The 26,707-nt window shown below is 47.1% G+C and overlaps 1 protein-coding gene across 1 annotated transcript in view; it reads right to left on the bottom strand.

The window, feature by feature from the left end:
• ABCA4 (ATP binding cassette subfamily A member 4) overlaps positions 1 to 26,707 on the bottom strand; it is a 130,625-nt gene that overhangs the window by 17,550 nt on the left and 86,368 nt on the right. The window contains exons 27-40 of the mRNA XM_070592606.1: positions 22,988 to 23,238; positions 22,206 to 22,330; positions 21,624 to 21,722; positions 20,868 to 21,054; positions 16,512 to 16,606; positions 14,956 to 14,988; positions 13,375 to 13,480; positions 13,178 to 13,252; positions 12,755 to 12,924; positions 10,933 to 11,110; positions 7,175 to 7,290; positions 5,674 to 5,821; positions 2,753 to 2,876; positions 2,266 to 2,395 (exon numbers count right to left, since the gene is read on the bottom strand). Coding sequence (XP_070448707.1) covers positions 2,266 to 2,395; positions 2,753 to 2,876; positions 5,674 to 5,821; positions 7,175 to 7,290; positions 10,933 to 11,110; positions 12,755 to 12,924; positions 13,178 to 13,252; positions 13,375 to 13,480; positions 14,956 to 14,988; positions 16,512 to 16,606; positions 20,868 to 21,054; positions 21,624 to 21,722; positions 22,206 to 22,330; positions 22,988 to 23,238 — 1,837 coding nt within the window. The remainder of the gene's footprint in view (positions 1 to 2,265; positions 2,396 to 2,752; positions 2,877 to 5,673; positions 5,822 to 7,174; positions 7,291 to 10,932; positions 11,111 to 12,754; positions 12,925 to 13,177; positions 13,253 to 13,374; positions 13,481 to 14,955; positions 14,989 to 16,511; positions 16,607 to 20,867; positions 21,055 to 21,623; positions 21,723 to 22,205; positions 22,331 to 22,987; positions 23,239 to 26,707) is intronic.

Genomic DNA, 26,707 nt, shown 5'->3' with positions numbered 1-26,707 from the left:
TAAAGACACAGCCTCTAAAACCTTCCCTGACCACCTTGGGCTACTGTCTTTCCTTCCTCCCTCACTGGTCACATCCAGTTCATCACCAAGTCTTGTCTAACAAACTTCTTACTATTTATCCAATCAACTTATTTTTCTCCATTTTCCAATGGCCCCACTCCTCTCCAGGTCACCATTGTCTCTTGCCTGGGGGCCAAAATGGGCTCTCATCTAGTCTCTCTGCTTCTAGCCCTGGCAGATCATGTCATTCCCCTGATTACAACACCTCAACATGGGGCCAGCCCTGTGGCCAAGTGGTTAAGTTCACCACCCCAGGGTTCACTGGTTCGGATCCTGGGGACAGACCTACACACTGCTCATCCAGCCATGCTGTGGCGGTGTCCCACATAGAGGAGCTAAAATGACCTACAACTAGGATATACGACTATGTACTGGGGCCTTGGGGAGAAAAAAAAAAGGGAGATTGGCAACAGATGTTAGCTCAGGGCCAATCTTCCTCACCAAAAAGCATACTTTAAAACAAAAAAACAAACAAACAAGAACACCCCAACATGGATGGACCCTGAGGGTATTATGCTAAGTGAAATAAGTCAGACAGAGAAAGACAAATACCGTATGATTTCACTCATATGTGGAAGATAAACAAACAAGGAGAAGAGATTACTGGTTACCAGAGGAGAAGGGGTGAAGGGAGGGTGAAAGGGGTAAAGGAGCACATATGCATGGTAATGGATAAAAACTATTGGTGGTGAACACGATTCAGCCTATACAGAAACTGACATATAATAATGTACACCTGAAATTTACACAACTTTATAAGCCAATATGACCTCAATAAAACAAACAAAAATACAAAACAAAAAACACCCAATAGCTCCCTGCGGCCCTCACACTAAGTCCCAAGTCCTTGTCAAGGTGAGGAGGCATTTCATGACCTGGCTCTACCCACCTCTCTAGGCTCATCTCTAGTCCCCGTTCACCCTCATTTTTCACAGCCATCCTGAACTCCCTCCACGCAGGCCGTGTCCTCTACCAAGGGCATCCTTTCTCCCTCCCTTCCACTCTCTTTGCCTGGTTGCCTCTCAGTATGGGCATGGCTGCAAGCCTCTTGAAGCCAGAGATTGTGACATGCTTCTCTGGTCCTATTTTGGGCCTAATGCAGGTAGGACTCACTCGGTCGTGTTGACATCCGAGTTTGAAGCTAATAAGTCTCTTTTGGTAAAAAACTTTCTCCCCTCCCCGCCCCCAAAGCTGCAGAGGGGGACCTTCAAGGAAAGAGGGTCCCAAGGACCACAGTTCCTCACACCGTCTCCCATAACTAGAACTCCCTGGTCATGTGTTTTCTTCAAAGAGTGTTGACACCATCATCTCCTTCAATCCTCACAAGCCTGTGGGTAAGGAGGTGGATTTGCTTCCCATAACTCAATTCCCTGTGGATCAAAACCTAGAAACAAGCCCTTTGAATCTTTATTTACATGTGACCAGACTCAGCCTGAGAAGGTGAAAAGAGAAGAAACAAACCACTGTCCAAGAAAGCTTGTTATGAGTGCCCAGCGATTGGCAATTCAGTCCCCTGGGCTGAGCTCGGAAAAGGTCAACCTAGATTGCAGAGGGTCTGCCTTGTAGAAACCCCAGCGCCCACCTCAGAATGAGGCAGGGCAAGAGCCTGGGGAAGAATGGCCCTGCGGCTGGGGCCATGGACACTGACCCGGCAGTAGAGGATACCTGGTCAAGAGTTAGGGTTGGTGGCTGGCTACTACCTCCTCCATCTCTGTGATCATTGCCCTTCCCCCTCCACAGTGCCCCTGGCTGCACTCACCTTGAACATCACCCCCATTTTACTCCCTTCCTTCTTGCCCTGCCCCTACTTTGAAATCTCTCATTAGCAAAGGGGCCTATTTATGAACGCATAAATCCATTTCCTAGAACTGAGGATACCCCTTCCCCATTGTCTTTTGTGATGCTCTCACCCAATTTAAAATGAGCATCTGTTAATTAAATGAGAGGGATGGAGTATTAGTGATTGAAATTAATAACATTGTATTTTAAATATTTTAGAGTTCAGATTCTTCACAAATTCTAACTTGCCTATTTTAATGTGCCTCTCCTTCTTGCATCATGCAGAGCAAGCCAGTCTTTGGGAACATAAAAACAATCATGGATGGGGCTCATGAGAAAAGAGGCGACCGCATGGATGTGAAGTCAAGTGCCTGGAGGGACACAGGAGCTGCCCTCGGCGCCCTCAGGGCAGCGGCACGAACATACCATTGTGTGAGGAAGAAATGGTACTGGATGAGGAGGGTCAGGAGGAAGTACACCACCCCTTCTGCTGCCATGGCAACCAGGTTCTTCCCAATCAGGTCCCACTGGAATGGATTTGAAGAGTGCTGCTCACCTGGGGATGGAAGTCACCGGAAAAACGACAGGAATTAAGCCCACCTCAGCTGCCCGTGAAGACCTGGTTACTACACTAGGTCCAGCAAGGGTTTAAGTGAGCGCTAAACCGGAGTCTCATGTTAGCTCCTCAAATCAGAATAACGAAGAGTCGAAGACCACCCTCCACCCCTCCTGTGGCTCCTTAGCCACGGAAACAGAGGCATCCTGATCCCTTCTCAGGGGCAGGACCATCCCAGACCAACCAGGTGCCCCCAGCCCCAGCCTTGGCTGCAGGTCTGATGTAGCCACTCCCGCTGCAGCCCTCCCAGCCTCAGAGGATCCAGGGTCACACTCCACAGCCTCGGCTGCCACGCACCAAATCGGGCATAGACGTCCGTCACGGCCTGGCTCAGTGCCAGGTCAATGAGGCCCCGACCCAGGCAGAAGTGGGGGAAGATAATGAGCAGCTTCCTCAGCACAGCATTGAAACTGAGCAGCGTCTGAAACACAGAAAAGCAGAATAGTCAGGAGGCCAACTCTGCCTGTCCCCTCCTGAGCAGGGTGGGGCCTGGATGCCCTGCCAGGGCAGGACCAGGGGGCCGGGGAAGGCCTGCAGACAAAGGGGGCTAGCAGCCAGACTGGCCACAGGAAGGATTTGTCAAGCAGATACGGAAGTCTTGGAATACTCATAGGAGGTACCTCAAACTAGGTGGTATTTTCTAAACATTCACTATGCTCAGCACTGTAGACAACTGTGAGGAACTTCCAGGTTACTTTTCTTAAGAGCCTGGGTGACTTTGTGGGCAACAGCAGGAGTCTGGACAAGAGCAGCCCTCCTGCTGTCCGCTTGGGGGCTCTCACTGCAGACTCACTTGAAATCACACAGCAGCCCTCCAGGGCGTTGGATGCCAGGAGATCAGCAGCTGCTGGGAGTGTGGCCTGGGCTCTCTTTCCTGGGGTGCAGCTGTGAGCTGTCACCGGGGACTGAGGCTCTTTCACTGGTTCTGTCTTAGCCCAGCTTGTACCAAAGGGGAGAGGGGCCCTGAGCATCTCCGAGCTCTGCTTCTCAGCTCCTCCCAGGCAGCTATGTCTGTCTGCAGCTGTCGCCAGCAGAAAAGAGGGCTGGAGACTGTCTCTGGGGTCTGTGTTAAGTTGGGGGACTTATTTTCAGGCGGTCAGACTGTGCTTGCTGCCTTAGCCTTGGAGTGTTGGGCAGAGGCTCCCCCGAGAAGGCAGAGGGACGCCAAGGGGTAAGGCTGCCCAGGCTCCAGGCTGGGCCATGGCTGCCTACTTATCTGGTCCATCCCTGCCTCACACCCTCCTCCTCTGCAGCCTCCACACCTTTGCTCACATGACCCCAGCTCTCTCTATCTACCCCTCCCCACATTTCCCCCCACTCTTCCCGGAAGGCACTGTGCTCATTTGCCCCTGGGCCTCTGCGCCTGCAGCTTCTATTAACCATTGCTATTAGCAAGAAAGACTTCTCTTTCCCCTCTGCTCACCGGCAGCTTCTCGCCCTTCTTTAGAAAGCTGGCTCCAATACCTGCTTCTCTCATAAGCCTTTCCAGAGACCCACAGCAAAATATCCTCTCCTCTCTCATAGTACTTACCACATTGCCATGGTTAATTGTTTTTACCTGCCTACTTTCTCCACTAGTCACTGGTCCTCAGAGTACCAGTACAGTGTAAACCAGCACTGTGGTTTACGTCAGTTCCTAACTTGGTGTGCAGGTCATTTCTTGACTGGAACGGGAGTTCCTGGAGGGCAGGATGAGTGGGTCACTCTTGTTTATATCAATACACCCATCACTTGGTGCTCACCTAGTTGATCCCTCTTGACTGAGTAGGGACAGCAGCTACTGGGACCTGGAGAGCACCCCATGGGATACTGGGAATTTCTGCAGCATCTGTCTATCTAATAAGTTAGGTGAAAGCAGTCAGTTTTTTGTAGGGAGGGAGGTGTACTCAGTAAATGTTGGCTAAATGAGTGCAGCCCACAGGAGGAAGGATGCTTTGAGTTGTTTAAAACTTACCATATAGTTATTCTGAAGTAACATACTCTCTTAAAACTTAGTGGGCTGTGAACCTGTAACAAAAACAACTCTGAAGAGCAGCAAAAATGCTCTGGCCATTGGAGGGTCTGTGTTCTCATCCATCTCTCTTCTGGGGTCTGACGTGACATGGCACATTGTTATCAGTCATGGGACAGATGGGGTTTTGTTTCTTGCTTAGAGGCCACAGAAAGCCTGAGAAGATCTTGGAAAGAGTCACTCTCAGAAGGCCATGGGACTGGGGGTTAGTGTAGATTTGCCTTGAGTCTTCCCAGAGAGGCAGGGGTGGGGACAGGGGTCACAGGACAGCAGTGCAGAGGCGCAGGCTGGTGCCCATGCTCTGAACCGCGAAGACATAATGAGGGAAGGAAAGGCTAGAGAGACCACTGAGGACACCTGGGTAAGCCCGCCAGTCCTTGGGAATGTTCCCAGGACAGCCGTGACCAGGGCTCAGACTAGCGGGCTGGGGGTGGGAGTGTGGAGCAAAGACAGCCCTGTAGCCATGGGATTGTTTCCAGGATTCAGCGTGGCCAGTTCTTCCTAGGTGAGAAGTCTAGGGGTTGTCAATGGGACAACTGGACTTTAGAGCTCATAAAGATGAGTCATTCAACACCATAAATTCTAATCCTGTCTTCAGGATTAATTTCGATGTAGAATAGTATACGTCAGTATGTTATAATTTGCTTAAGAAAGGATGTTAGTACGTCTTTGTTTATATGTCTTCAGAACACATGAGAAACTCAAAGGAGACATTACCTCTGGAGAAGGCAACCAGGTGATTGGGAAATAGGAGTAGGAAGGAGACTTTTCATTGTATGCCTTTCTATTCCTTTTAAATTTTGAAATCACATGACTGCATTACCTACGTGTGTGTGTGTGTGTGTAGAAAACCTAACACCCAAAGTCCCCAAAGGAAAACTTCCTGAAGGAGCAATCAAATCTAAAAGCTTAGGATGATCAAAGGTCATTTACAGCTTGCAGAATGAGCTCAGAAAACCATGACACTCAGAGCACACAAACGAACAAGGAGAAGGAAGGAAAGAAGGAAGGAAGGAAGAAAGGAGGCAGGGAGTCAGGGAGAAAGGATGAAGGAGAGAAAGAAAGAGGGAAAAGAGAGAGGAAGAAAAGAAGAGAGAGAGGGAGGAAGCAACATTTGTCTATGCACAAAGCTTGCCTGTGGCTCTGCCTGACCATCTCATGCGCTCTAGCATCCTAGTAAACAAGGAAGCCAATAAAGTCATCTCACCCGGTTATTCTCAAATAATTCCAGGATGAAGGTGATGGCACTGCTGTTGATGCCGATGAACAGATTAGCACAAGACAAGGCCACGTAGGCTGTGCTGGGGACATCAAACAGGAAGGATGCTGGATACATCATGGGAGTGACCGCCCATCTGTGTGAAATGATACAACTCACTGGGATGGAGTTCCAATTTCCATTCCATTTGCTGTACCCCTAGATATAATGCATTCCCCTCACATGTGAGGTGACATGTTTGAATGGGTGAGAGTCCAGAGGGACAAAAGAGATACTCCATCCCTTGGTCTTTGTTCCTCATCTTTTTATTATTTTTTTAAACTTCTTCTTTTGTGGGGGGGTGGGAGGGGGGAAGGCGTGGTGAAGAAGATTGGCCCTGAGCCAACATCTGTTGCCAATCTTCCTCTTTCTGCTTGAGGAAGATGGTCCCTGAGCTAACATCCATGCCAGTCTTCCTCTACTTTATACATGGGATGCCGCCACAGCATGGCTTGATGAGCCGTGTGTAGGTCTGTTCCTAGGATCTGAACCTGTGAACCCTGGGCTGCTGAAGTGGAGCACACAAACTTTACCACTTCGCCACTGGGCTGGCCCCTGTTCCTCATCTTTGAATAGAGATAACAATGCCTGCCCTGACCACTTCATGGAGTTTTGTGACGAATAAATGAGATGGTAGCTGTGAAAATACTTTGAAAATTATAAAGCCTTACACAAGGCATAGGAGCATTTTGTACCCTGCAATGCTTCCCACTCCAGTCTAGAGGAGCAAAGCTGAGCTGAGATCCCAACAAACTCATCTTTGCAGTTCACTGGAGCTGACATGTCACGGTCATGCTGATACCTGAACTCCCTATTTCCAAGAGAGATGAATGGAGATCATTGCTCTGGCAAGACTCTACTGGCCCACGTAGGAAAGCCAGGGATTATTGACCGCATTTTACAGATGAGGAAACTGAGGCCCAGATGGGTGAATTTCTTGTCCACAGTTACATATATAGTAAGTGGTAGGCCTGGATAGAAAGTTGCATGCTTTGCTCTGTAATTCTACTGGATTTAATCCCTGTGTCATCCTCTGGCCCTGACTCAGGAGCAGCTTTTCAGCTGTAGTCTTCTACTATGTGCAAATAACTCTTGGCCAGTCCCGATGGAGACCCTGAGATGGGCAGATTGGCCACGGATGAATTGGAATCAGAGCTCGGTGAGGAAGTGGGGAGTGACGGATTCACTGACTTCAGTCAGGCCACAGTTTGAGTAGAAGAAGATTCAGGCCATGTGGCTGTCTCCACTGTCCCTCAGTGGACCAGGTCTCAGGAATACCTTCATGCGTGGAGTCAGAAAGAGAAGCCAGACAGATTCCTGTCCAGCAGCAGCAGACCCGCCGGGGGCTGGAGGCTAACTTGCCACCAGAACCCCATTTTTCTGTCAGAAGAGCTTGCTCCTCCCCAGGCTTCCCTTCTGGCAGCATCAGCTAATGGCCTAAACAACTCACCCGTACAGCATGAGCAGTGCAACAAGGGCAGGAAGATTGTTTGGAGATGTGTAGGCTTTCTTCTGAAACCCGATGAAGATACCCACCACCAGTGCAGCACTCACGGTGTAATTCATCTAGAAGAGAGGAGAGGAGGGCAAGGCACATAACCTCTCTGGGCCTATTTCATAATCTGTAAAACGAGGGCTGGACCAGCACTCATGGTCTGGGATTCTGATCCTATTTGTCCAAATGGTTTGCGGTTAGCAAACATGTGTTAAGCTGTTCCCAGACCTCCTACCCCTCCCACCCCCACCTCCCTGTGTAGGAAATCTTCATCCCCTATCTTCTGAAAGAAAGAATTATAAAATTCCACTGATCTCTCATTCTTTTTTTCTAATTGGTCACAAAGTCTTGTTGATTCTACTTTGTAAGCATGTCTCCAAAATTCAGAAAATCTTAAAAGAAGAGTCCTTGGCCTCACAAAGCTTGAATAGATCATACTCTTTCATTGCTTTCTCGCCTCTCTTCCCTTCCTACATGGTTCAGTCCTAAAGCCATTAGGTCGGACAGGGACAGGTGGGCAGCCACGGTGGAGTTAGGGGAGGAGTCACAGTGGTTCTGAGCAGGATGAGAGCCCAAGAAGGGTGAGGAGGGTGTCCGCAGAGGACAGGCTTGTGTGGTGTGTTGGAGTCCCAGGGGGCTGAGGATGGTGTCCCTACAGGGGACTGATTTGGTGAGGGGTATCAGAGCCAGAGCAGAATGAGGAGGACCTCCAGGTGGGGGACAGCTAGAGCAGGGAGAGGAGGGTGTCCACACAGGGGAGGGGATGGTGGCAGAGATGGGGGACTTATGACATATAGGTGTATTACTTAGGTAGACAAGTGAGTTGGGGGTATTAGAAGTCAGTATCTCATTCTCGGAGAAGGGAGTTACATATATGGAAAGACAGAAAAACAGGATGAGCCTGTGGTGTTGGATTGAAACTAAAGGTTTTAGTGAGCTCATAGTGTTCAGTACATAGATAGATAGATATTGATGTAAATGTGTGCATATCTATGCCCATGTGTGTAGATATACAAAGAATCCTCTAGTTCTCTCCATTGAGTAGGCCTGGGACCATTGAGACCCCAGTGGCAGTGAATATAGCTAGCATCCAGATCTTGGTTTCTGAGCGTCATTTCCACTGAAAGGAACCAGGGCTTCTTGGGGAGATGGTTGATTCCAGGGTAGGGCTGGGAGGAGGAGCACGATGAGCCGGAACATCTTTCTGTGCCAGAGAGTATGGAGGTGCTCAAGGAGGATGGTGCTCAAGTCAACAGAAGACAAAAGCCAGCTTGAAGGAGCTCCCACTGGTGAAACTGGGGATAATTTGAGCATCAAAGTAAATAAGGATAGTATCAGATTATAATCCACTGATTAACACAGGAACCATGACTCCATACAGGCATAAATGGAAAGTTCGATAACAAACAGGATATTTACATAGCTTCAAAGTACCTCTCTCCCAAATTTTTATTGGTTATAAAGAGGAAAAGAGGAACTCTACAGTGGAGAAGCTCGGCAGGCACCATCTTAATCAAGTGACCAAAGTGACCATCATCAGTGACAGGACAAATTGAGATCAGAAGCTACCTGATAGGATGCAGGGAGAAGAACAGACCATCCCTTGTGCTACTGCTGCCATAACCTGAGCTCATCATGAGAGGAATACAAACTGAAGGACCTTCTGTAAAATAACTGGCCTGTGATCTCCAAGAGGGTCAAGGTCAGGAGTGTCAAGGAAAGACTGGGGACCATCCCAGGCTGAAGGAGACTGGAGAGACATGACAACTAAATGCAATGTGTGATTCTGAGCTGATCCTTTTCTATAACTTGGTGAAACCTGAGCGAATTCTGAGGATGAGACAGAGGTGATGCATCGTGCTGGTTCCCTGCTGTTGACTGTTTTGCCAAGGTTGTATGCGGCGTGTCCTCGTTTGTAGGACGGAAGGGCATCTTGTTGAGAAGTTACCTTCAAATGGCTTGGGAAAAAAAGCTTTGAACTATACTTGCAATGTTTCTCTAGGTTTATGATTGTTTCAAAATTTAAAAGAAAAGAAAAACAGATAATATATATAAAAAGGTAAGAATTTAAGACATCAGATATGTGCCAAGTGAAAGATACAGTGTTTGCTCATCCCTTCAACAATGACCCCTTAGCATGTGTTGTCTTTTTGCTACTGGCTAATGAGGGTGCTAAGCTCCATCCAACACCACAGATCATAGATCTGGGATTCCAGGCCAGCTTTAAAATTCTAGAGCATCGGGAAGCCTGCCAGCATCATATTCACCATCTCCTAACTCTTCATTGGATCGCCAAGTGTCTACTTTGCTAGTATCACCTCCTACCCCAGACTCCCACTCTGTCCTTCTAGCCACATATGTCTCCTTAAGCTTAGAGATCTCTCTGTGTAGCTAGACACATGCATGGGTCAGCCTGAAGCGTAAATTCTATTCTTCATGTTTTAAAAAAAGGAGAATGAAAAAACCAGCACTTTAGCAGCTTTGCAGTACAGATGAGCCTAGCTCCTTTCATGTTAAAAGCACAGGCCAATGTGAGCATCCACAAGTGATGTTCTTATCCAAAGTGAGGCTTGTATGCTCTGACCTCCTCCCCATGTGTTTAGGAGTGTTTTTGTGTGTAGCTAGAAGAGAGAGGAAAGAATTTAGTTGCCACTGGTAATTTCTGGTTTTGTATTGTTAAGTGATAGCTGCTTAATAAGTTGAGTAAATAAAAGAAACCAGGGCCTCAGGAGCCCTAACATTGACCATTATTATTAAAAGCCGTAGTAGAGAAGGTTGTCTGTGTTGATCTCCATCGTGACATATCCGATCATCACATGAGGTGTTAGTCTTCGAATGTTGAGATAAAACAAAAGATTTCATTACTCAAGATGCCAGAATGACCAGAGTTGGTGTGCTAATGATCCTGCTGCATTACAACGAGGCCTTTGCTGCCAATTCATTTTGACCCCGTGGCCTGTCAATAAAATAGCTTGTCTTGACTCTTCCCCACCCCCACCAATCCTGCTGTTGATGTGATAATTTTTTCTTCATTTTCCCTAATTTGATATAGTGAAGGTCTGATAACTTTGGGGAAGCAAAATGAGGCCACTGGGTAGGGTTGCCAGACCTAGCAAATAAAAACATAGGGTGCCCAGTTAAATTTGCATTTCAGACAAGCCGCCGATAAAGTTTTTAGTAGAAGTGTGTCCCATGCAATATTCAGGGATAGACATATTTATACCAAAAATTATTCATTGTTTATCTGAAATTCAAATTTAACTGGGTGTTCTATATTTATCTGGTGACTCTACTACAGGGGAAGTTCCATCCTTACCCCTTTGTGGGGCAGGATTTAAAAAGAGGATGTGGGGTGAAGGAGCTCTTAATATGACCTCTTCAACTCCAGATTACTCTCAGGAAGCCCAGCCTCGTGCCTGCAGTGCAGTGATTATTCGGTGGGTCAGAAGGCCCCTTGAGGCGGGGCACGCAGACCACCCTCTCAGTGTTGTTAAGCTGAACCCCCATCCTTCCCCAGCTTGGGGCTCCTAGTTCTGTGCCTTTCTAAGAAGATGTCAAGAGACAGGAGACACACAAGGCCCTCGGCAAGCCTCTTCCAGCAGCCCCGGCAATGTGAGAGCCCCCCATGATGTGTCCCTTCGGTCAGAGCAGACACAAGCACCCACCCACCTTGGGCCCACGGGGGTAAGGGAGGGTCATGACCTGACACTTACAATGTCCCAGAGGAAGTTGGTCAGCCAGTAGGTGATGGGGCTCACTCCACTGATAAACTGGAGGTGCTTGGCTTTGCTCACTCTCTCCTGGATCAAATAAAGGACAAAGCTGGCTGGGACAAAGGACATGGCGAAAATCACGCAGATGGCAACCATAGCATCCACCGATGTGGTCAGTCTGCAGCAGGACGGGGACACAGGGAGAGAGGGGTGAAGAAAGAGAAGCAGAAGCAGAGGAAGAACAAAGTCAGGCTCTGGGAAGGCCTCACTCAACCCAGGTGACAATTCCAGAGTCCCCTTCCCACCCCTGAAGCATGACGTTCTACTCAACTGTCTAAAACAGACTGGGTCAAGGTTAAGGGGATATTTGTGGGTTTCCTGTTCCATGTTAATATTAATGTGAATTCATTAACATTAATGTCAATAGTGACTATTATTCCATCTTAATATAAAAGTCTAGATAAATTTTCTCCTTATTACATTTTCTAATGACTTGATGTTCTATAGAAATGGATTTTTACATTAATCTCATACACTGCAATGCTCTTAGCAGTTCTAATAATTTGTGTGCAGATTATCTTGAATTTTCTATGTAGACAGCTGTATGGTCTGTGAATTTATCTTGTTAAATCATGTTTTCAAGAAACACATAACATGGGGAAATATTCACAACATAAGTTTAAGTGAAAAGAGAACTGTCCCGTTTTACAGGAGCTTGGCTCTCTTCACCCTTTCCTGGATCAAATGGAAAGCATCTGGCCAAGGGGCAAGTGTGGGCTGAAATCCAACCTGAACTTGACATACAGGCCACAACCCCTGGCCTAGAGAAAGGAGCACCTTTAACTAATTCCCACAAAGGCACCACCGTGCTAGTCTCCGCCCTGGTAAAACAGCAAACGGCGTGACCCCCACGCAGTAAGGACAGAACAAATGACTGAAAGGAGACACGTAAAAATGTTGAGGGGAAATGCCCCAAACTATAGCGTTATAGATAATAAGTTCTTAAAATTCCTTTCTATAAACTTTACTTAATGAACATATACTATTTTATGATCACCAAAGACTCCTGTTTCAGATCTGACATTCAAAAGTCTTGGCAGGAGGTATGGCAACTTGGGCTGAGTGAGAATTAACATAGGACGGACTATTCTTCCTCAGTCTAGGGTCCCAGAGGGTGCCCAGAGGAAAGCCCCAAGGGGCCAGGCCCAAGTTTTAGCCGATGACACTGGTTGTTCAGGATCACTCAGGATACGCTGGAAATGAGGCCCTTCACAGCCTTCCAGACGAAGTTTGCGAAAACAAAGGCATTCCCACCAGGTATAGGCCTCGAGGAGAGCACACATTCTACAAACTGCGCAAGAGTGAGGTTTTTGCTGCCTGAAGCTGTGTAGCTAGAGCCTAAGCTTGAGGAAGGCAAGGATCTGTCAACCTCTCCAAAACCCGACCACCGTAGAGAAATTACCAGAACCCAAGATCATCACTACTTGGTGAGTTGAAAGATTTGCTGAATTTTCCCAGTTCCCGGCAGTCCTTTTGCATACTGGAAAGGAGAATGTTTGCGTAAGCTCCAGGAGGAACTTGCTGTCAAGAGCCAACAGGGAACAGAACCAAATATATGCTTACTTTCCAAATAAACAGTATGAGGAAAGAGAATGGCCAAGCTGTCTGGTATAGGAAGCATTTGAAAGTCACGTTCATGTGTGCCTGCTTGGACAAACTTGCCATCCTGCCCAGCAGCTCAGGTTAGTGAAAATCCTCTCGGGGTATCCAGAGAGTGGAGGCGGGCCAGATAGCCGTGAGGCTGGGGGCCATTTTGGCTTACACTGTGATCTCCGAGAGCTGCTCCTTGGTCAGGTTCAGGGGCTGGCTCATGACGGTGATGCCGTACTCTTCGGGGTTCCTGTCTTTGTGCAGGCTGGCCCGTAAGATGGCGTTGTGCCCCACGTTGAGAAAGCTGACCAGGGCATGCCACCCTTTGTTGTTAAACCACACCTATAGGGTGAAGATGGGCTTTGTCAGGCTGTGCTTCCACCACACCAGAGACGCTGAGCTGCAACAGCTGTTAGAGAAAATGAGCCACAGGAGACAGAACGAGAGAAGGAGGAAGGGTTTGGCAGCTGGAAGATATTTCATGCTACAGTTCAGCAGGCAGAGGGTGGGAATTTAATTAAGCCAAGAAAATAAAAATAAAATAACCAGAACACATGAATTTTTGGCTCTTGGGCAGGTTATACAGGGCCAATACCTTAATGTTGTCTTCAGTTTCTAGGTGTTTAAGGAAAGCAGACATTTCTTTAGAGGCCTCTCTGGTGACAGGGCCCTAGAAAACCATAATAAACAAACAAGACGGGTTTTTTCCCCCTTAATACTCATGATAATTTCTGTTTCATGATAAACCGGAGGGTTGAAAGTCCTACCCAGACCTGCAGTCTGCTTACATACCCCGCTCACGTTCATCATCTGGCCGAGGTCGCTTAAGAATCCAACAAGCGCTTCCCCAGTGATGGGGAGGACCGGCAGCTTTCCTCCGATGGAGATTCCTCCGTACCTGACAAGGGAAGAGGAAGCCCTCAGCTCAGCGCCATGGACCATGTGCATGCTTCACGCTTGCCGTAGATCTCTCAGTTTTGTAAGAAAATGTGTACTTTTAGGGGAATTGTCTGGACTAGTGAGCGACATGGCTCCACTTTACAAACCAACTTTCCAAGCTTCCTCATTGCCTCCAGGATGAAGTTCTGTTTCCTTCTGAGCTTAGTCTCTGCCCACCTCTCCAACCTCACCCCTCCTCATGCCTTCCCTTGCCTGGCATATTCTGGCCGTGTGAAATCACTTTCAGACCCCCCCCTGCTCCGGGTTGCCTCCGTGCCGCTCTGCCTTTGTGGGGCTGCTCACTTCCTGGGGTGCCTTTCCCTTTTTGAGAGTCTGGCCAACTCCTGCTTATCTGTCCCATGTCATTTTCTACTTGAAGTCTTCCCTAACTCTCCCTCGACCCCAACCAACGATCCCCATTCTGTGCCACTTCTGTCCTTTGCAGGTACTCCTGACAGCACTGGACTCCCCTTTATCTAATCAGCACCAGTCCTGCCTTCCTCTCTCGGAGCCTCTCAAACCCACCCCTGCCTTAGGCAGCCCCTCCCTTCTCCTGCCTCCACCCTTGCTCTGGCTCCTGAAGTGGGATCCTAGCCTTGGGTCTCCCACTCTGAGCCATCTTCCACACTTCCCTGGAAGTCTTAAGAGATCCGGCTCAAATACCGATCTGAGTGTGTCACTCACTGGCTTAAAACCCTTCAGTGGAGGATAAAATGCCAAACTCCTTGACAAAATAAAATTAATTTGCCAGTTGGGAAGGCAGGGGAGGAAAACTGTATTCCTCAGGGAATTTAATTGTCTCTCCCACCCCCCCCCCCCAACTTGCACACCTTGCTGAGGCCCTGCACTTCCCTCTAGGGAGCAATTCTAAAAGCTGGATTTCATTTTTATGGGCTAGAATCCCCCAGGAAATCAAGTCAACATCAGCTCCACATTCACTCTAGAGGCCCTGTTCCTGAGGGAGCTGGGAGGCCAGCTCACTCCCAGAATATTCTGGAGGATTCTCCAAACCTCTAGAACCACTTGGGTGTCCAGGATACCTCGGGAACAGGGTGAGGGGGCAGTCTGGGCCAGACCCCCTGAGGCTTAAACGGAATGGGCCAAGGGGTGCCAGGGCTCAGTTTATGAGCGTCCTCATGGCAGCATTCTAACTGTCATGCACTCGGAGGCATTAGAGCCTCCGTTGAGTGAGAATGCTCTGGAACGCCTCTTCAGGGAATACCACTGCCCACTTCTGTCTCCCAAGGAGATCTACTACTGAGCACCTTCTGGGTCCAGGTGCCCCTAGCCACCTGCCCTTCAGGACACGTCTCGTGAATTCCGGAGCATGGACAGAACAGCCCATCCACGTGGCTGAGGTGTGGCTTTTTTATGTGCCATTATTTTAAATGAATCAATCTGAGATTTTAATTTCTTACAAAAATAGTTTCTTACCTCTGTTCATTGACCCAGAATTTGCTCTTTAAGCTGAAAGCCAAAAGAAATCAAACAGTGAATACCACAAGTATGGCAGTAGTGTTAACCTCCCTTCCCAAACACTCATTGGGATGTCTTAGTCTTCAGGGGCATTTTTAAATTTCCTGACATCCAAGCAGTGCGGAAGCCCCCCAGCCCAGAGGCCGGGCCTGAATACACAGGTGGAGAAAGGATGGATGTTTTCCACCACTGGTTCTCCAAGTCACATCCCACATGTGGGACTTTCTGAGTGGCCCTGTTGTAAAACCAGTGTGCCTCATCTGGACCCAGAAAATATGGCAATAACCACGCCAGTGCGGAGTGAGGCTGCAGCCCTCCCCTCTTTCACCCTGCACAAATGAGACTCTAGGAATCACCTGTACACCTGGGGGAAGCTCTAACTTACTCCAAGCCCAAAGTTAAGAGACTGACTTCCAGCCAGTCAGTCTAAATTACAAGATAGGAAACAGGCAGACGCCAACTCTAAACCTCATGGTGCAGACCCATGAACTGTTGTTGTCGTTAAGCACAAAATCCAAAATTCCATTTTGCAAATTTGCTGCTGAGAACAAAGTTTGGGATGGTTGTCGTTTATTGCAGTATTGAATAAATTCTCCACACCCTGCTTTCATTTTTGTGCTTGGGTGGCGTTCTTCATTTTGCTGACTGCTGGCACAGCATTGCCTTCCCAGCCACTGCTTCACCATCTGCAGTGGGTTCTGGTTAACCAACTCCATTTATCCCTTGCTCAGGGCTCTGCTAGGGGAAGCAATGGAAAGCACTACTAAAATTAGACAGCGTGTTTTATTGGAAAGCCCCAGAGCATGTGGGGCCTGAATCAGGGTCCCCTGCGATCCTCTCTCTGTAGCATGCTCTCGTCAAGCTGCTTGCTCTCATAAGCTGTGCTGAAGCAGGGCCATCTTGGGGTGGGGCTTGATAAGAACAGCTGCAGAGCTGAGAGTAAGAGACACTTATGGAAGAGTTTGTTAGCAATTTAAAGGGCAGTGACATGTGATAATTTTCAGTTGGAGTGTGACAGGTGCAGTTAACCTGGCCAAGCTGTGGGCTCACTCAGACACTCTCCCACTGCCTCTTTCCTATCTTTGTCTAATTTTTTCCTTTCTCCTTTTTGCTTCTTACTTTTCCTTCTTGCATCTCCTTTTTCCCTCTGCCTTTTCCCATTTACTCTCTCTCCTCCCTCCAAACTTTGTCTCTCTTTCTTAACTAGTTAAAATATGAGGCTGCATTATTGGACAAATTCTATGCTATCTTATTTTAGTTTTAATAGTGCATGGGTTAAACTTTAAGACTGCTTGGCCTAAACAAAACAAAACCAAAACCAAAATTCATCTAAAGTTGCGCTTCCCTTGTGTATGCCTCAGTTACTTTTTCTGTTAGATAAGGCTCTCAACTTAGGGAAAAAAAATTCCACTGCCCTGATTGTTGGTAAATCATGAGAGTAAGTTATCTTCTGTCCCCAGTTAATGTTTTCTACAGGGAGCCAGGAGGAAAAGTAAAAAACGGCCTCTCCTTACCCGCTTTGTATAAGAGCAGGATACGTTTTCACCAGGAAGTCAGAGATGTTCCTGTTAGTAAGGTCTTGTAGAATTTCCGTGCTGCGCTGGATTCTCTGAGGCAATGAGACAGTTGCATTAATTACTTAGAATTTGAGGCCTTATAGTTGGTGAAACTATTCATTCTTCTCCAGAAATTATTTCTGGACTCAGCTACTGGGAAAATACTAAATAAAGCACTGGCATCTCCCCAGTGCCCACATCAACGACATGCAAGTCATCTTTGACCCCTTTCTTTTCTCCAGCGCATTGACAAGACAGGAAAGCGGCAACTCCAGAGCAGACCTCCAATCCATCGCATCTCTCCAGGTCCACACTACCAGAGCCCCCACCTAGACCTCACCCGGACCTCTACAAAAACTTCCAAACTGGTCCCCCTGCTTCCACCCTGGCCCTCCACAACCCATTCTCCACCCAGCAGCCAGACCGAGCTTTAAAAATGTAAATCCACCCCAGTCACCTTGCTTATCACACTCCAATAAGCCCTGGGATCTGACCCAAATTCATCACCAAGGCTGATGTGGAGGTGATTTGGACCTGCCCGCCCTCTGAGCTCACCTGCTGCTGCTGCTCCCCCCTCCCCCATCCCCCTCGATTCTCCCTGTCTCTCAGATAGGCACCTCTGATGCCTGAAGTAGCTTTGCACCTGGTGGTTCCCTCTGCCTGGACTGCTCTACCTGGACAATCTCACATGGCTAGCTCTTCATCAAGGTCTGAGCCCAGATTCTATTCCTCAGAGAAGTAGTCAGTCACCCTATCGTAACATACTGTTTATCATCTTCGCGTCTTCATCAGTCAGAAATTTGCTTTCCAATTGATCTGTTTAGTTGTTTTTGCCTGTTACCCCCTTGTAGGATATAACTTCTGTGAAAGCTGAGACTTTCTCGGACTGGCTAGCTGCTGTGTCCCCAGCACCCAGAACAGTATCCGGCCTACAGTTGAAACAATAAATTTGTGACATGAATGAAAGAATCGAAACTGTGCCTTACAATTTACAAATCTCTTTTAAAATACGTCTAGGACTGGAAGCTAGTTAATCAAGACTTCAGAGAAGCCCAAAGTGCATGAGTTTGGCCACCAGGTGGCAATATTACTTTAAATTTGGGAATACATAGTTTTCAGTTCCGGTCAGTCAGGAACCTTGGGTGTCAAGGGTGCCACCCAGAGGTAGCTGAGGGGATTTTCTGTGGCATTAAAACCACCATCATGACACATTCATTTTTATACACCTTCTGTCTCCCTCTCCCCTTTCCCATTTTATTTCCTTCTTCAATTCACTTTCTTTAGCTTGTTCCTCTCTCTCATACTAGGGGAAGAGCTAGCATCTACTGAATCCTTACTGTGTGCCGGGCACTGTGTTAAATGCTTTACATCCATCGTAATATATCCCACAATCCTCATACCTTTGTGAAAGAGGAATTATTACTGTAACCCACAGACAGAGAAACTGAGGTTCAGGAAGGTTAGCTAACTTGCACCAGGTTACACACCTTGCAGGTGGTTGACTTAAGATTTGAACCTACGTCTGTCTCCTCCACAGCCCTTGCCCTTTTCACACCATCACCCACTTCTCAAGCTGAAAATGGCACCAGGGGAGCTGCCAAGCTCTCCTGGTGGAATCTAGGCTGAAACAATTGCTGGTTCCTGAGAAGTTTATGATAAATTGTTTTCTAAAAATTCTGTCAAGTAAAATACTCCTATGACTATCTCTACGTATTCTAGAAGTCAGGGATGGAGCATTTCCACCTCAGGACCCACCACCACTCAAAGAATGTCAGAACAGGACAGAGCCCTAGAGAAGACCACATCCACCAGTCCTCTTGTCCAGATGAGGACAATTTACTGCCTCTGAACTAAGTCTGTACCCTCTGGCCCTATTGCAGGCGGAATGGGAGAGTGTGTGTGAGGGGGAGGGGTGAGTGGGTGTGAAAGAGAGAGACTGAGAGAGAGGAAGCAGCTGCTGTGCAGATGCATGACATTCAATTTTGCTCCCGAGAGGCATGAATGATAACGAGGAAGTGCAGGAGTGAGAGAAAAATCACAGAAATGGGTATGCCTTTGTCCAGGACTTTGGCTGGAGTGAACTGTTGAATTTTTTCCCCCAGGAACCAAAGACTAACTACTGAAAATAACTTTCTAAGCCAGACAGGAAGCCTTGAAGTTAGAACTCACTGAGGAAATGAATCCCATGCAGCCTCGCTTGGCCTTCCCTCCCCTACCCTCCCAGCCAGTCCCTCAGTGTCACTGCCTGCTTGTCCTGATGCTGGATGTGTTTGAGTAGAAGCAGCCACAGGGGTCCTCAGCAAACCCAACTCAGCAAGGCTTTCCCTTGGGGTACAAAGGATTGGGACGAGCTCCTTGAGTCCCTCTTTTGAAATTTCTATGATGCTGCGGTGCCTGAGTTGGGATTCCAAGGGAAAATACACTGCTTGAGAAATATAAAGGTATATGCTTTTAGCATATAAAAAAGAGAAAGGTAGGATGCTCATAAACATAGAATCATTTACAAGCCAGAAACTGTGACGGATTCAATGGAAAACTGGGTTGTCCCCCATTATCTGCTCTGCCCTTCTGCCATATGCCGTAGCAATAGACTTTTTGGTTGGGTACAAGGCCACCCAGAACAAAGACTGTAGTTCTCAGTCTTCCTCGATGTTAGGTTCTGGCCAATGATACATATGTGACAGTGCTGTGTGGTAGCTCCTGAAAATCTTCCTTAAAAGAGAGCACATCTGGGGCTGGCCCCGTGGCTGAGTGGTTAAGTTCACGCGCTCTGCTGCAGGCAGCCCAGTGTTTCGTTGGTTCGAGTCCTGGGCGCGGACATGGCACTGCTGATCAAGGCCATGCTGAGGCAGCGTCCCACATGCTACAACTAGAAGGACCCACAACGAAGAATATACAACTATATACCCGGGGGCTTTGGGGAGAAAAAGGAAAAAAATAAAATCTTTAAAAAAAAAAAAAGAGAGAGCACATCTGCACACTCTGCCCTCTCTTTTTCTTCTTCCCTTCGTCCATCCTGCTCCTGGAAAGCCAATTCTGCCATCTTGGCCGGTGAGGCTGAGGCCTGTTTACCACGGAGGAGCAGCAAGATAGAACATCATGGGCCACCCGTGTTAACTCTGACACGAGAGAGAGACAAATTGTGTCTTATTTTATCCACTGTTCATGTAGGGTTGTCATCAGTCGAGTTGAATCTAATTCTAAATAATACAGTTTATTTGCCCATGTTATTCCATTGAATTCTCATAATAATGCTATGAGATAATTTGCAGTTATCCCCAATTTATAAGTGAGGACGTTAAGGCTCAGAGAGGCCAAGTAACCAACCCATGGCTCTCTGACACTCGCACCCTGCCACACGGCATCTCAGGGAAACAAGCATTCCCTGGCAAATCACTAGAGAGGGCCACGTGAGGCCCAGCTCTGTGCAAGTCTGCCGGGAAGCCTGTTACCAACTCCAGACAAAGCGACTTCTCTGGGCCCTTTCGCTGTCTCTGGAAGTCCCGGGAGAGGCTCACTGTGACACACTCTGGAATTCAGAACTCTCAGGAGAGGGTGCTCCTCAGAACCAAAACTGTGGTGTTCTTGCAAAAGATAGGTTGCTGGCTGTGCATGTGTGTGTGCGTGCACAGGTATGCATGTTAGTTACACAGCACATGGTGAGCTTCTCAATTAAGATTGTTAATGTGTGCAAAGACATATGCATTTGAATGGACACTATAACATTGTTTACAAAGGAGAAAAATTGAAAAACCACATGTCCAAAAATGAGAGATTAGTTAAATAAATTAAAGTAAATCCAAGCAGTGGGATAGTATGCAGGCATTAAAAATGATGATGTAGATATATATTTACTGACATGGACATGTGTTCGTGATATGTTGCTAAGTGAAAATAGCAGATTTCAAGGCAGCATTTTGATGTAATCCTGCTTAGATGGATAAAAATCAAATGTTATTGGTGGTTACCTCCTAGCAATAGGATGATTCTTTTCTTCTGACATATCTGTATTTTCTAACTTCTAAGCATGCATGAATAATTTTTTCAGCGTTTAAAGATATTTTGCACTAGACCGAATAGGGAGTGTTTGATGGAAAATGAAATAATTGGTCAGTGACTTCCTCCACGTGGCTGTGACAGGGCCCTCTGGGACACCCCTCTGAGGGGATCCAGGGAGCCTCGCTGAGTCCCTCACTCAACTGTCACTCTGAAGCATTAGGCACGTAGGGGCTCAGGAGGCACATGAGTTCTCCCCCATCCCTGCTGTCGGGAGCAGATTCAGGGCCCGCGGTTCCCCAGGGAGGGTTGAGGTACCTGAGGGGGTGGGAGCCCCCCTGCACCCTCAGGGCACTCGGGGAGCATGGTGAGCTTCTCTCTGGTGCTGCACCTGCAGGACGGCGAGGGGTTGTCTGCTGTCCATTTCTGCTCCTGGAGCAGGTGGGTGACGTTCGGAGACACAGAGGGTGTCTTCCAGGGTGTTGAATTGCCACAGGGGTACTCCCTCATGGAAGATAGGAGAATATTTCACAATCAGCTCCCAGGTTGATGAAAATCCCCCAGAATGAGAAATAATGCCCAACCCTCTCCACAGCCTTTCCTCTCTCTCCTCAGACCCACAACGTTTCTTCTTACACTATGGGGGTTAGTTTCTGCTCAAGAAAAATCAAGACTAGGATTTCTTTGACTAGGTGTGGGGCTGGGGAATAATTATCTAATTTGTGGATGACTTTATCGTCTTTTTTTTCCTTCTGGTGGCTCTAGCAGTTGAAAGACAACAGATAAAAGAGGATTTGAAATTAGTCTATTTTGGTCCTTATCAGTAGCTCTGAAAAAGACTGAATGAGAGAAGCAGTTAAAATTATACTGAACTTTGAGGATTCTCCGTGGATTTCAACTGCCCTCTATAATTCCCTTCTCAATACTAATAACAACAATTGAGAGTTGGCCATGTATGTAATTAATGTCATTCTAGGTCCAATCGCACAATAGCACCCCCCCCCCCATCTCCCTCCTTCCCTGTTCAGACTACTTTCAGCTGGGGGCCTTAGGGCAGGGTGCGCAGGGACTTACGGAAGCCACTCTTCCTTCAGGCAGCGGTTGCCAAAGCCTGGCTTGTTCAGGAGGACGTCTGCAAGCGCAGCTAGCTGCTCACTGCCCGGCTGGTCCATGCTGGACAGAGTGACAGGGGGCTTACTCACTGGACACATGATGGGGACAGAGGGCAAAGCAACCAACATGCAATGCAACAAGCATTTGTTGAATGGCTGCTACGTGCCAAGCATGTACACAGAGCACAGAACGCTGCCTCGGGGTAGTTATGGGCCTCCTTGGAAGCAGGTAGGCTATCTGAACACACCCAGTGATCTGATGGCATGTCACGTCTGCATCTCAAAAAGATGGAGCTTCAACTCATTCACCCACGCTTTACTTTCTCTTCCCTTATTCCTGGCATCTAGATTGTCCACTTGGCATCACCTTTCAGACAGACGCAGGTACATTACCTTCCTTTCTGAGGGCAGCCCGAAGACCCCTACCATGTTGGTGACTGGCCCAGGGAAGTGGGAAGGTCAGGGCCCCACCAAGCAGCATGTGACCCCAGAGCCCCACAACCCATGAAGGTGAATGATAACCTCTGGGGACAAGTTTACGCACCTGAAGAAAGTATACTGCTGCCCATACATCCAGGGGTGAAGGGTCAAAGTGGGATATTCACCAAAGGGAGGGATGATGATGGAAAGCATCAGTGCCAAAAACACAAAAGTGGCCGGGAGCACAATCTGTGGGAAAATAAACATGGCAACGTGGGCTGTGGTATGAGCTATGTTAAAGACACACACACACACACACACACACTCACTCTTTTCAACATTTATCCTGCAGCCTCATAACCAGGACCTGGTGGAGAAGAGCACCCTTCTGGGGAACATGACAGGGAGGATGCACAAAGGCAAGATGAGGAGGAGAAAACAGAATATTCTGGTAACCACTGAAGAATGGTTGAAGTTGGTTGAAGTGGGCCAACATTAGAACACTGAAGTAGCCCAATGTTCAGCCAGAGCTGAACCAGGTTTTCTTTTCCTGAATAAAAACCATAAAAAGCAAAAAGAGGATGATGACCTTACTCTGTAGGGTCATTGCAAAAAATGAATGAAAACATGACTACCCTTCACTGTAAAAATAAAAACAACATTAACATATTCACTATTATTCTATTTTCTCTGCTAAATGAGGTTGAATACTTACAAAGAAGGTTTATGTTACCAGCAATCAAAACAAGGTTGGCAAGAAGGGGAGGAAGCCTCCAGAACATAAAGAGGGTGCTCGCGCTGTGTTTGAACCCACGCACATGAGAAAGCCTAGGAGAGGATGGAGAGGCAGGGGAGGACAGGCCCTGGCGAGGAGCAGTCAAGAAGAGTCAGAGACCCACAGAATACCTGGGCCAGGAAGTCTTTGTGGCTGCGGACGGCGTGGTGGAATCGCTTGACCAGCAGTGCCTGCACGTGCTGGAGCCGGAGCCGCGCGCCTGAGTTGAGCCGGCCGCCAGGCTGTGGGGAAGGCCAGCCCGCAGCGCCAGGAGCTGGCTCTGCAGAGCAGCCATTGGAGCCCTGGGGAGTCTGTCTGACCTTCTCGCTGGGACCCAAACAGGGGTGTCGGAGGCTGACATTTTCTCTTTGCTGAGCGCCGCCTGTTTGGGAGATCGAATTAATAATTTAGAAAAACATCCACAAGATCCAGATCTCATGGGCCATTTTTTTCTTACAGCATTGGTTTTCCCTTCATTTAAATCAGCAACAAAATATCAGGCCAGGGAAGTTAATAAACTTTTAAAAATTCTGTTTTCCAGAGTAAATCATCTATAGACAGAATCACCTGAAATAGCTTAAAAATTCTCTATAGGAGTTTAACAGAACAGGATAGGACAGAGCAGATAAAATATATAACTATCTAAAAACAGTAAAGTTGCAGAATGACGTGTAATAAGATCATACTTATGCTAGAGAGTGCATGTATCATACACAAAGGAATATGACATTTTATATATGCACACACCCACATTTGTAACTGCAAATTGCTGAAAGAAGGCTCACCAATTGTTACTAAGATTACCAATGCGGGCGCAGAGCTGGATAAGAGGCAAGGATGAAGAGGGGATGGTGGTTTTAACCTTTTTTGTATTATTTGAAATTTTTAACCAAAAAAAAATTCATGTATAACCTGTGTACTTAAAAACAGTACAAGTCAGAGTCAACTTGGTACTTTCCAAATTCTTAGAGGCAGCTGAGAAGCGGTGGAATCACTTATGAACTAGGAGTTAGGAGACCTGGGTTTGAATCCTGACTCTTCCAGATGCATAAATTTGGCTAACTGACTCATCCTGCCTGAATCTGAGTTTTCCCATCCGTAAAATGAAAATGAGACCATTTTACAGGGTTCTAATGAAGATTAAATGAGCTAACACGTGTGACTGTGCTTCATAAACCATCTCAAGTCATCGGTTATGTTGAAGCTGTTGCTTACCATCACTAATTAATGCCAATTTGCAGAACATCTGTTGTTGGACATAAAGGGAGCGCCTAGAGGACATCTGGTTGGTTCCCAGATGCTTTCTTAACCCTACCTGGACACGGGCAGCTGCAAAGGGAGTTGGGTCAGCTCAGTCATCCTTTCAGCTAGCATCCATAGACACTTGCAATGACAGGATACTCAGAGGGGGAAGAATTTCTGTAGGCTCACTGACAACCAGGCGCTGGAGTCCCAGTTCTCCAGCCTTCTTCCTCCTGATCTGGGCTCAGATTTGATGTTGCTGTGGCTGGTCCTCCCTCTGGTAGGATCCCTGCTGCCTCTCCTAATGTCTATCCTGTGAGCTTTGCTCTCCCTCATGCCCCATTGGGACTGGAGCCCACTGTCCTGGCCAGAGCTTAAGGCTCGGAGCCTGTTCGGAATCTCCAGTTTGTCCTGGCTTTCTGCTGCCCTCTAGTGGTCAATGGCTGTGAGCCACCCCTTAGAAGTGGTATTGACCCTCTTGCTAGCATGCAACGTGTGACCCCAGCGGACATCTGCAAGTTCCTTCAGACCTTGGAGACAAGATCAGAAAATATCATCCTCTAAAACTGAGCCAATTCAATAGAAATGCATTTAGCCACCTGAAAAATGAGAGGCAGTGAGAATGTGGCATTGAGGATCCTAGATTTGAGAGCTAAGATCAGGAAATAAGACTCAGACGCCTGTGTGACTTTAGGCAAGTCATCCTACCTGTGTGAGCTCAGTTTCCCCCAGATGGGGCCAATTCCTGCCCTACTCGCCCCATAAGATTCTAGTGACAATCAAATAAAACAATGGATGTTGGGGCCGGCCCGGTGGCACAGTGGTTAAGTGTGCATGTTCTGCTTCTCGGCTGCCCGTGGTTTGCTGGTTTGGATCCCAGGTGCGGACATTGCAGTGCTTGGCAAAAGCCGTGCTGTGGTAGGCGTCCCACGTATAAAGTAGAGTAAGATGGGCATGGACATTAGGTCAGGGCCAATCTTCCTCAGCAAAAAGAGGAGGATTGGCAGGAGTTAGCTCAGGGCTAATCTTTCTCAAAAAAAAAAAAAAAAATGTATGTTAAGTGTTTTGTGAAGTATAAAGGGCTACACCAGTTTGAAGAAAGAGATGCTTTTTAAATGTTGAGACTAGTGTATTGCTAAGTCTTAGTCAGAAATTGCACGCAGTAAGATTTGAGATGTAGTAACTCATTTAATTCTCTCAACAACCCTAAAAGGTGGATAATATCATCCTCATCTTGCAGATGAGGAAACTGAGGTACAAAGAGGCTAAGTATTTACCCAAAGCCACTCAGTTAGAAAATCATAGAGCTTAGGTTTGATGTGGGTCAGCCTCATTCCAGAGGCTACACACTTAACCTCTACCCTTGACTGTCTCTTTGGAGCATCCTATTCTACGCCCAGGATAGCCAGTTTTCTGATGTGTAATTTATTCTGAGAAGACCTAGTTATTAAGAAGGAGTATTCTGTGTAGATAAAAGCCCCCAACACTTACATCCATTGTAGCTTCTGACATAAATGAGCATATTTTCATTCTGATCTTGTTTAATTTAAGTCTCTGCCTTTGGGTGAGCTGAGAGAATTCAATTTCGGTGTCTGCAAAGCTGGAAAGAAAAGCTGGGCCCTGCAGTGAGCTGCCCCACCCCCTCCTTCACTCCCCACTCTGCCAGGATGGCCACAGCTTCTGGCCACCACAAACCTACCCGGGTCATGGAGCATGTTTGGGCTGGTGTATTTGATGATTGGTAGTTCTAGGCATAGCTGGTAAATAAACTTCTGGGATCACTTACAAAGCAAAACTATCCTTCAGATATGATGGAGAAATAAAATCTTTCCCAGGTTTAACAGAAGCTGAAGGAGTTCATTACCACTAGACCTCCCCTACAAGAAATGATTAAAGATGCCCTCATACCAGAAACAAAAAGGTAAACCATCCACAAAACTTTGAGCAAGGAGATAAATAGACAGACAAAACCAGAAAACTGCAGCTATCAGAACAGGGAAGCAAATACTGAATTATAACTTAAAAGATAAAGGGAAGGAAAACATCAAAAGTGACTATAAACAATTCAACTTAGTCACAAACACAACACAAAACAGAAAAATTTGTAACAACAATAACTCAGAAGAGGAAGAGGAAAAGGATGGAATCTGCTTAGGCTAATGGAGATAAGAGGCTATGAGAAAATGGACTATTTCATTTACGAGATCTTTTATACAAACCTCACAGTAACCACTAAACAAAAAATGAGAGCAGAGCCAGAATTCTGAGAAACTGGGAAAACTCCACAGAAAATCACCAAAATGAAATGGCAGTCAGAAATACAAAGGAAGAGAAACAATGGAAACATAGGACAATGGAAAACAAGAGATAAAATGGCAGTATTAGGCCCTCATATATCAATAATCACTCTAAATGTAAATGGATTGAATTCTCCAATCAAAAGACACAGAGTAGCTGCATGGATTAAAAACCAAGACCCAACAGTATGCTGCCTCCAGGAAAGACATCTCAGCTCTAAAGACAAACATAGGCTCAGAGTGAAGGGATGGAAGACGATACTCCAAGCAAATGGCAAACAAAAGAAAGCAGGTGTTGCCAAGTTATATCAG

This window comes from Equus przewalskii, chromosome 24, assembly GCF_037783145.1.
Source record: "Equus przewalskii isolate Varuska chromosome 24, EquPr2, whole genome shotgun sequence".
In the NCBI taxonomy this organism is placed as follows: Eukaryota; Metazoa; Chordata; class Mammalia; order Perissodactyla; family Equidae; genus Equus; species Equus przewalskii.
Note: the sequence above shows the minus strand (reverse complement) of the source record. Positions and strands in the feature narration are given on the sequence as shown.